The sequence below is a fragment of the Rhinopithecus bieti genome, unplaced genomic scaffold (genome assembly GCF_001698545.2).
Source record: "Rhinopithecus bieti isolate Rb0 unplaced genomic scaffold, ASM169854v2 scaffold_9978, whole genome shotgun sequence".
NCBI lineage: Eukaryota > Metazoa > Chordata > Mammalia > Primates > Cercopithecidae > Rhinopithecus > Rhinopithecus bieti.
The window spans coordinates 264,206-274,231 of NW_016806220.1; the positions used below are offsets into that span (position 1 = coordinate 264,206).

Genomic DNA, 10,026 nt, shown 5'->3' on the forward strand with positions numbered 1-10,026 from the left:
TTGCTCATGACGGGCGTCTGAATAGAGGCATGGTGCGGCAGAGTCTCGACTTTATTCTAAAATATTGGGAAAGGTAGCCTGGACAACATAGCGGGACCTACTCTCTAAAAAAAAGTTTTGAAAATTAGCCTGAGGTGGGGCTGCACGCCTGTAATCCCAGCTAGTCAGGAGGTTGAAGCAGGAGGATCGCTTGAGCCAAGGAGGTCGAGGCTGCAGTGAGTGGTGATTGCTCCACGGCACTCCAGCCTGGGCGACAGAGCGAGGCCCTGTCTCAAACAACAAAACAAACTTACAAAAAAACCCGGGAAAAGGTGAGCGTCTGGACTGTGGGCCGGAAGAGGCCCAAGTGGACCTTCTTCCTCCACCCTGGAACTCGGGCAGGAGGCAGAGCACGAGGTGTAGAGTCCCGGACCCCAGAACCCAGGGTTGGCGGCAGCTTTGTCTTCAATCGTCCACCTGTATCTCTTCGTCTGACAGTTGGGGCCGGGAGTCAGGGCCGGCGGCTCCGAGGCAGAGGCTGGGATCTGGAGCGCCGTCGGGCAGTGCTAAGCTGCACAGGACCTCGGGGGACAGCGCGCGTAGCGAGGCGACGTCGGCGCGCATCTCCTCCACGTCGCGCTTGAGCTTGGCTCGTCGGTTCTGGAACCAAGTGACCACTTGCGCGTTGGCCAGGCCTAGTCGTGTAGCTAGCCCGTCTCGCTCGGACGGAGCCAGGTACTTCTGGAAGACGAAGCGCCGCTCCAGCTCCAGCACCTGTTGCGCGGTGAACGCCGTGCGTGACTTGCGCCGTTTGCGGCCGGCAGGGCCAGGGCCCAGCGCATCCGCGGCTGCCCGCCCTGCAGGGATAGGGAGGGGGTCAGTTTCCAGCCACCGGGAATCAGGCTGTGGCCTGGAAAGAAAAATTGGGGGTGGCGTTGTGCCGGTGGCGGTGGGGAAAGTAGAGGGAGAGCCAGGAAGGCGGATGGGGACCAGAACTGTGATCCCTTACCGGGAGTCAGGCCCAGGTGGGTATAGGGGGCGCAAAGCGGGCTGGCCACGACGGTACGAAAGGCAGCAGGCTGAGGGCGTATTGTAGGGGCAAGGAAGTGAAGGAAGGGAGGGATGATTCAGAGGGGACCGGGTGCAGAGTCAAACCTTCTGGGGTGGAGCCTTTGAGGCTTTTAGGAGCCTCAGGCTGAGCAGGCTATAGGTTGAGGGTGACACCAGAGGCGAGTAAGAGTCAGGGCAGCCGACCCAGCGTGGCGGTGTTAACAGGACTTAGATCATGCCCTTCCATGGATCGGGTCCGGCATTCGGCTTACAGTTCCTTAGTGACACCAGAGCCCGCTCCTCGAGCCCAAAAGGGAAGATAATGAGGTACAGAGAGCGAGGAAAGGCAGAGTGCGGAGTCCCGCGCCCAATGCTGCGCCAAGGACTTTCTGGTCCTTGACTCCCCTCGAGAAGAGAGTGCCTTGAAGCGGAGCTTGGTCACGCGGAGAGACTCGACCCTCTTTCCAGCGCTTTCTGTGCCTCCCTTGCAGGCTCAGTCGTTTACCGCCTGCGGCTCAAGCCTTTTGTCTCTTTCTCTCCTGCCTTTCTCTATCGCGACTGCCCCGCCTACAGGGAACAGAGCAACTGGTAGCTCAGTTGGCGACAGTTTGCCCTTTCCCTGCGGTACTGGCGGCCTTCCGGAGCCGCCGCGGAAACTAGGGACTAACGGAAGAGAGGTGAGAAGTCGCAGGTGCGAGTCCTGGCATGTGGGCTGAGGACAGGGGACGGATTAGGGTGGGTGGCCTGGGGTGGGACAAAGGTTTGAGACCGGGAACCAGGAGGAGAGAGGTGGGGAAACGGCCAAGTCAGAGTCCGCGACCTTGCCGGCTCTATACCTTCAGAGGGCTGCTGGGCGCGCGCGTCAAGTCCGCGGAAAGTTTTACTAGTCAGCTCCTCCAGCGCGCACAGCGGCGACGTTGGACCCGGACCCGACTCTGGAAGCTGCGGCGCAGAGGGTGCTCGGGGGACCATGCCCGGGGCTAGGATGTCTGCGATGCTTAAGAGTGTCCGGGGTGTTCGGGGCTCGCGTCCCGAGTTCATGGTCGGCCGGGCTGGGGCGGTCCCGCTGCCCGCTGCGCTCGGCTCCGCAGCCGCCTGGGCCCCAGCGCTTGGCTCCCGATCCGGGCCCCTAGCCTCGGACCCGCCCCCGGCTCTGGGCCCGAGTCCCGTGTGCCCCTCCTCCTGCGTCCCCACCTCTCCACCCTGGGCCCTGGTGGGTTTGGAGCTCCTAGATGTCCGGGGAGGGTAATTCTACAGGCTGGGGCAGGCGCGGAGAGCAGAAGCCGACCAAACTACCCTTCAGAGCAGGGCCGCGGGGCTGCTCCGCGCTGCGGGGTGCTGCACCGTGCACAGTCAGGCCGGGCCATACCTCCAGACGCTGTATGCCGCCGACTCCCCGCCTAGCAGCCGCTCTGGCTCATAAACTCATAGACGATAAAATTGCCTTCTCTGGCCCCAGCGGCTGGGATTTGAAAGTTCTGAGGAAGGCTATCAGGACTGACTGTGCTGGGATATCTGATCCCAGCTAGGACCTCAGTCTCCTAACCTGGCTCCCTCTTCCCCACCCCACCCCTGAGAAACGTTGTTTAAAAGGTCCTGGCGGCTGGAAGTGATTAGTGCTGCGTGGGTCGGGGGCGCAACACTTGGGAGGACCTGGCCTGGCAGAGCGACTGCAACTGGGAGTAGTGGGGATGCCACGAAGAAGCAAGCACAGGTGAATGGATTCGAGGCTGCCCCACCTGATGAAGTCAGAACACACAGAGAAGCTGCCAGGAGACCCGGCCGCAGGAGAGAAGACCCAGGGAACTCCAAACTGGTGCAACTGCCCAGGAGGGGTCTTTGTCAGTGAGGACTGGCAAAATCAGTCGATTTTGTCTGTCTTTGTCTTCTTCTTCTTAAGCTCCCATAGTTCAGGTATGTATGGTTTCCCCAGCCTGCGGAGGCTCAGAAACTGCCAACGGGAGCAAGGTGCCCTGGCCAGAGAGGGGTCACTGCCCATAGAAGAGAGACTTGAAGGGCAGACTTTGCGGACCCAACTGGATCTTGGGACAGGCATCCTGACAACGCAGGTGCTAACTCTGAGGCCTGGTGTATTCATTCCTATTTAATCTGGGTTTTATCTGCCACACTTATACTGGTTCTGGGCTCATACCTGAGTAAGCACCTGCAGCCCTCCTTTGTAGGAAGAAGGCAGCTCAGAGACAGCGATGCCTCAGCAGTGGAGACCCAGCAAGGTATGGGTTTTGTTCCTACATTCCACCCCAAACAGTTGGAGGATTCACAGCCCAGAGGCAGGGAAGCCCTGCCACTCCTGAGGAGCTTGCAGCTTTGCTGCCCAGGGAAGTTAGAAACGGATGTGCTTCTAGCTTTTTAAAACAGTGCCACGAAGAACCAGGCCAGTCCCTCCTGGACTGTCCATTATGTCACTTTCCTTGTAGACTGCTGCATCTCCCACCATCTGTGCAGTGTCCACCTGTCTATTCCCTGAGGCAACTGCAGCATGTAATTGGGGTTCCCTGAACAGGGCTTAGGAGATCCAAGGCACCTGGGCCAAAGACTCTTTGACAGAGATGGGAAGGCATCTTCATAGGGTCTTCTTGGTAAAGGGCTCACTCCAACAACCCCCCTCCCCCACGCGCAACATTCACACAATGCCCTCCTGGAAAGCTGAGCAACACACTTAAAGCCTGATGGGCCACTGCTGGATCAAAGAGCAGAGCCAGGCCATGGTGGAAAGCTGAGCTGCCTCAGGACCTTGTTAAATGGTTATTAATGGTGAGGGGCAGGGGAGGGCCTGGAGAGCTCTTCGGGCTACAGGCCTCAGCTCTGGAAACCATCCCAGTGGTTTCACTTAATGTGCAATAAAGCAGCTCTCTGGAGGCAGCAGAAACTGCCCCACTGCATCCCAGGCATGTCACCAAGCAGACGCTGCAACCTTCACGCATGCATCCTCTATGTGGCTTTTGTGTCTGTCTCTACCTCTGCTCTCAATTACTTGTGTGTGCCCGTGAGGAGTGTGGAGCTCTCCTTATGGGCCTGTGCCTTGCAGCCCCTTCCATCTCTCCCTCCTGGTTCTCCCCTCTGCAGCTGGGCTCAGGTACTGGGATTGGACAGCTCCCAAACATGAGTTTGGGGGAGGAGATGGAAGTGGAGACTAGCAAAGGGAGGAGGCCCAGGACAGCAGAGGCCCCTCTAAGGTCGTCATAGCGGCCAGGGACTAGTCCAGGGGATCGTGGGGCCACAGAAGGGGACTTTTCCCAGTACTGGAACTCGAGCTGGGGCGAAACCGGATCCACAGAGAGGGGTAGGAGGAGGGTGAGTGATTAATGAGGAAGATTAAGAGATTAAACCTTGTTCTAGGTTGGGGAGGGGACACTCACTCGGCTGTCTTATAGGCTACCCCCAACCCCAGCTTGGAAGCGCAGAAACTCCCGGGTGCTCGCCTCTTCCCGCCCGCGGGTGGAACCCTCCCTGTTCACGATCCTTCTCAAGAGATGCACGGAGGCCAGCCTTCACCAGTGGCCCCACGGGGCGGACGGTTTTCCTTCCCGTCATCCTCAGGCAAATCTTTCCTGTTTCCCACCTTCTCAGATTCCTCTTATTGTCCCTTCAGACATTTCGGGGCCCTGCACTCCATCCCCTTGTAGAGATCCCCACATTCCAAATTCACTCTCTTGGGAAGGCACCCCATTCCCACTTAAGGATGCTTCCTCCCACCTCCCCTTTCGGTTTTCCCATGCTCATCCCCCAGCCCTACCCCCACCTTATCTTGCATCCACCATACCCCATCGGCGGGTTCCTCCACCCCGGGCTGCCCCTGCTCAACCCAGTTCCCCACTGGTGGCACGGAGGCCTGCTCAATAAACGACCTTTAGTCTCAGATTGCCTGGCCCGGACATTCCACTGAATTCTGTGAATGTGTAGGAGGGTTGGAGGACCCTCAGAATAACCCCCTGGGGAGGTGGACAAGGACAATCTCAGAGAAGAGCTTGCCCCTTTCCTCCCCATGCTTAGAAAACGTCCGTGAACCGGAGTGAGAGGGAAGTGGGAGTTCAGGGAGAAAAGTCCAGGCGGAGGAGCGTGAGAAGGGGCGTCCGTCCGTCCAGCGCACTTCTGGGATTGTTTTCTCTTTCAAAAAGAGCTGCTGCGGAGTGAACCCATCCTTATATTTTAGTTTTGTGACTTGGGGCGCGGCAGGCCTGTGAGTTGTTTTGCGCCCTGGACGTTGTTTTGCAAAGATCTCTGCGCGCCCACCGCCACCCTCCCGGGTGTGCGGGTGGGGAAGCAGCCAGCGGTGGGAAACTCCGACGCCCTCCCCGACATTTTTCTCCACCCAACTCCGCAATAATCACTTCTAGGGAAGTCCTTTTTCCCATCAAGCCTTGGGAATGATTGGCCAGGCTGACAGAGGGACCCGTGCTCCTCTGTGCCAAAGGCTGGAGCAAATCCTGGTGCTGTCGCCTCTGCGCGTGAGTCTTGGAAATGGCGGGGTTGAGGAAGGTGGGCAGAGGCAAGGTTTGGCCCCCAGGGGAGAACAGACGCCTTGTCCCGGAAGCGCAGCACGGCCGAGAGCGTCCGGGGGTGCAGCGCCCTGGGGTGGTCCTGCCGCCGCCTCTCCTTTGACTCCGGAGCGCCGCGCCGCGTCCGGGCGCGTTCTCAGTCGCTCGAAGCCAGAGAGGACCCTGGGCGTGATTCTCCCTCCCTAGCACAGACGGAGACCCGAGTGACCCCGGGGTCCGGGTGGGAGTGGGGAATGGACCCATGGGCCGGGGACGAGCGGCGCGGAGCCTGCAGCTGGCCAGCTTCAGCTACCTTGGGAGACGCAGTGCAGCTGCCGCTGCTGACAGACTAGACCAAGGCTCGGCGGGGCCCCACCCCAGATCCGGCCAGAGCGCCTTCCGCGCTGCTTGGCCTCAAGGCGTGAGTCACCAAGGTCCTCAAGTCCCGTGACTTGGTTCTCAGAATCTCCGGCCTCTGGCCCATTAATCTTCAAACCCGGCTTTTTCGACGCCGAGCTGCTGCCCAGCCCCAACGGCAGGGCCTTCCAGGGAGACCAAGTCGGACTGTTCCCCAATTCCCGCAGCTGCTCGGCCCCTGCAAAGCCCCCGGGAGCGTTTCTACTCTCCCTTGAGCCCATGCCACTCCCCTGTCACTCCTAGGAAACTCCTTTTTGCGCAGAAACTCCTGGAGAACAGCCCTGGCCGCCATGTACTCGCCCGGACTGCAAACCCCACAGAGCTTCAATTCGGAGGAAGAGGAGTGGGGAGCCCTGAGCTGGGGTGTTCCTGGAGGAGGTCGAGGAGGGGGCTAGTGGGGGAGAGGCATTCCCTGGAAACGTTTGGAAGCTTTGGTAATCTTGGAGACCATGTCAGGAAAGAAGCGTACCCATGCCGTCCGCGGTGTGCCCACCCGGGTCCCCATCAGTGCCCCACGCACTCGAGATCTTCCTCGGCGTCTGCAGCCTCTTCATCCGCGCGGAGAGGCGGAGGTCTCCCGGATACCCAGTCCGACTGTGGCACCCCAGAGCGTCCAATGCGAGCTCAGGCCTTTCCCACAAGTCTGGAGTTTTCTTACCCAGTTGAGGCCGCCTTTGCTGTACTCACTCCCTACCCTCCCGCCCCATCCTCTGCCACCCTACCTCCATCTTTGATGGTTAGCGCCTTCAGCCCTCAACAGCTTCGCACAACCAACCCCCTAGAAGCCGTGAAGTCAGACCAGCCAGGGTGGGACCTAGGTTTTAACTCGGGTTCTGGCTACCCATGCTGCGCCTCCATACAGTTTGTCCCAGATTTGGCAGCAGGCCGGAACTCTTTGCTTTGGCCTCTGTTCCTGTCGCAGTTGGGCAAGTTTCTAGCTACCCCACTGAGAGGACCATAGAACAAGGACCCTGGCATGGCATACAGACAAGGAATGTTTCCCCAATTAATGGATCTGGTGCCTTGCAGCTTCCCTCTTGTTCCCTGAAGTTGCCCTTGCTGTCCTCCACATCAGCTCCCTCTCCTCCTCAGCTACTTATTCCCCATCCTGACTTCTAGTCTCGGTCCCCAAGTACTTGTTGAATTCTGTATGGACAGCCAAGCATCCACTTCTGACAATCCCTGTGGCCCCACCCCATTTGTTTTTTAGACTTCTCCCTCCTTTTTGTCCCCATCCCCCAAGTTATAAAACTATAACACAATTCTTTGGATTTTTCTTTAAAATATCTCACTTGTTCAATCCTGCAGCAGCCACTGTCCAACTCCAGCCTTCTCACCACCGCTGAATTAGGACATCTCCTAAGAGGCCCGCACCCGCACTGTATGCTGCAGCATACAAGGACAGCTGAGAGCTTCCCTCTAGGAAGGCTTCCCATCAACCAAAAAGAGTGGTGTGGGAGGCCTGGTTTCACACATATAGGGATCCTCTACCCTTCTCCTTTGGCAAGACATTGAGGGCCCATGGCCATAGAGCACAGGTCCTTCTTCACAATGAAACTCAGAGGATTTTTGAAGAAGGCAGGACACAGCATGAGTGTGAGGCAGGAAGAATAAGGAAGAGAGGTGCTTTTTAAAAGTTTTTATTTCAAAAAATAAAGCTGCAGTTCATTTCACATAAATATCTGGGGAGGGAAGGGGAGTGGGATGGGATGGGGTGGGGGCTTGGCCCCTACCTCCTCTTCTCTTTCACACTGTATTGTAAAAGCAAAGGGGATGGCTAAGGAGAGAATGAGGAAGTAGTAGTCAGTGGGGAGTATTATTATGTTATCCAAAGGGCCCCCTCAGCCTACCCTTCCCCTGGGGACTGTGGGTTGGTTGGGGGGAGTCTGAAGCGGGGTGAAGCCAGGGAGGGTGGCCTGGCTTACCTTGCCGAACCAGCGGGAGAGCCATATCTGCTTCATTGTCATGTGATCAGGGAGAACTTCATTGTCAAAAAGGAGCTGCACCTAGGAGGGAGATGGGGGTATAATTTTAGGAACTTTCTGGCAGGTCAAAAACTACCCTGGTCCACCCTAGACTCTGTCTCTCCTTTTTTAGCCCCTTCTCCCCTCCAAGAAACCAACTGTGAGACTACTCACATGCTGAGGGTTTAGCATCAAGCGGTGACACAGGACCCTCCGGAGATGGCGTACCTCAGCTCTAACAGAACATCGGACATACTTGTTCTGGGAGCAGGGAGGGGAGGGAAGAGGGCAAGGTGTGTGAGGGAAGGGCCATGGGAGGTGAGTCTCCTTAGAGAGGCCCTCCCCTCAGCCTTCTCACCTGCAGGATGCTTTTATTCTTGTCTTTGCCAGAACTGGGGGGAAATAGACACAGGTTAGGGAACCCTATCTTTCCTCCTCTCCCCTACCCAGAGCCATGATATACTCTCTTCAAGGGGATAGGCACTCACTCACTGCTTGGCCTCTCCCCCAGACCCTCCCTGGCTCTGGGTCATTGGCACTGTCACCTTCTGCAACCCCTGACCTTCTCCTACCTCAGCCGCTCCAGGCATAGGTTCAGCTGCTCATCATAGCGATAGTAGTGGGCTTTAGAGTGGTCAAAGCTGCTGAAGGGGAGGCCAAGGTTGCTCAGTGCTGGCTCTGAGAAAGATAGGGTAGTGAGGTGGCTGGTGGCACACATTCCATACTCCTCTTTCCCCAGAGAGCAAAACTGGGCAAGAAGAATGCTCTGGGGGCTTTACTCTCCCACGGCCAAGGACATACCTTCCCCACTGGGCTGGGTGACCCGGTCCAAACCTCGGGACTGGTAGAATTCCCGAATCCGTTTCTCTTCACCTAGAAGGTGAAATATGAGAATAAAGTATTAGCCCTTCCTCACTCTTTGTCTTTCCCTCATCTTTGGCCTTCTGCCTACATGATTCCTACCAAAGCCCCTGTCACCTCAAGCTGCCACTCAGCAATTAGTCCTCAAGAAGCCCCTCAAAGTCAGGTTGGTCACTCACTGTCTTGCAAGCCAGGCACCAGCTTGTACACGATGTCCTGCATGACCCGGTCCAGTTTGAGGTTGAGCAGTGGCTGTGTCTCGTGGATCTTAATGTTGCACATGGGGCAGTACTTGCTAGTTTGGAGGTACTTCACAATACAACTCTTGCAGACTGCAGGAAAAGAAAAGCAGATTCTCAGGCCCTCTGGAAACTGGATTCATGGGCTGGGTGGGGTGCCTGGATTCGTGGGGCAGGCCGTACAGAAGCTGGCAGTCGGCTTGGTGAAGACTAGGGACTGGAAGAACTAGGCAGTCTCCAAGGCACTCACAAGTATGAAGACACTCTGTGATGGTGGTGGCATCCACGAAGTAGCCGGCGCATAGGCAGCAAACAATGTGTTCATTCAAGTCTTTGATCTTCACTCGAACTTCCTCCTGAAGATACACCCTCCGTCACCAACCATCCACCCTCAGCCCCCAACTCGTGCGCCTTCCCACTCTGGGGGGCGCCTCCTTCATCACACTCCACGGCCAAGCCCCGCGTCCTGCGCCATCAGCCGGGGATGAGCTCCAGGGGGCTGGCACTCCCCCTCCGCCCAGCAGAGGGCTCCGCGCACAGCGGGGGCTTCCCTCACGTGGACTCGCCTGACCCTCCTTTCCCAGGGGAGACTACACAACGTCGGCGACACAATGCGCAGGCGTCCTAAGAGGAGTTTGGCAACCCGATCGCAATCACGCAGGCGCACTGGGTACTCTGTCTCTGCGCAGGCGCACTGGGCGCCCGGCCAGCCACCGCCCGTCCTTTAGCCCGCCCCAGTTCGCACCGCTGGCCGACCACAGCAGTAACCCTGCCGCCCTTGCACCTCGTTCCGTAGCGGGTCCATCTTGTACACTGACTGGAGCTGGTTCCGAAGCCTCATCGCGATCGCAATCTGGCCCCCCTGAGGAGACGCCATCTTAAAGGCTGATCCCAGCCGGCCACTTCCGGTGCCGCCTGCAGGGCGGGACTTGTCTCCCAGCAACGAGGTTCTAGGTCTTTTCGGATTCGCTCACCCTCTGTAAGGCCCCGCCCACGTTCCTTTCTCCCCGTGTGCTC

At 57.9% G+C, this 10,026-nt stretch overlaps 2 protein-coding genes across 4 annotated transcripts; both read right to left on the reverse strand.

Moving 5' to 3' along the window:
* Window positions 1-33: 33 nt before the first annotated feature.
* Window positions 34-6,018, reverse strand: LBX2 (ladybird homeobox 2). Of its 2 annotated transcripts, none has more exons than XM_017875252.1 (2): window positions 5,213-6,018; window positions 34-836 (listed from the first exon to the last, which is right to left on the reverse strand). In XM_017875252.1, exons 1-2 carry the CDS (start codon window positions 5,790-5,792, stop codon window positions 445-447), a joined length of 972 nt encoding a protein of 323 aa, XP_017730741.1. In that variant the 5' UTR covers window positions 5,793-6,018; the 3' UTR covers window positions 34-444. The 2 variants fall into 2 exon arrangements, with proteins under 2 accessions (XP_017730741.1, XP_017730742.1); XM_017875253.1 differs by lacking the exon at window positions 5,213-6,018 and adding an exon at window positions 1,866-4,300 and having other exon boundaries at window positions 290-836.
* A 1,551-nt stretch (window positions 6,019-7,569) lies between these two features.
* PCGF1 (polycomb group ring finger 1) lies at window positions 7,570-10,026 on the reverse strand. Of its 2 annotated transcripts, XM_017875255.1 has the most exons (9): window positions 9,794-10,023; window positions 9,260-9,365; window positions 8,950-9,102; window positions 8,711-8,782; window positions 8,482-8,587; window positions 8,268-8,301; window positions 8,084-8,170; window positions 7,871-7,951; window positions 7,570-7,722 (listed from the first exon to the last, which is right to left on the reverse strand). In XM_017875255.1, exons 1-9 carry the CDS (start codon window positions 9,884-9,886, stop codon window positions 7,675-7,677), a joined length of 780 nt encoding a protein of 259 aa, XP_017730744.1. In that variant the 5' UTR covers window positions 9,887-10,023; the 3' UTR covers window positions 7,570-7,674. The 2 variants fall into 2 exon arrangements, with proteins under 2 accessions (XP_017730744.1, XP_017730743.1); XM_017875254.1 differs by lacking the exon at window positions 7,570-7,722 and having other exon boundaries at window positions 7,744-7,951; window positions 9,794-10,026.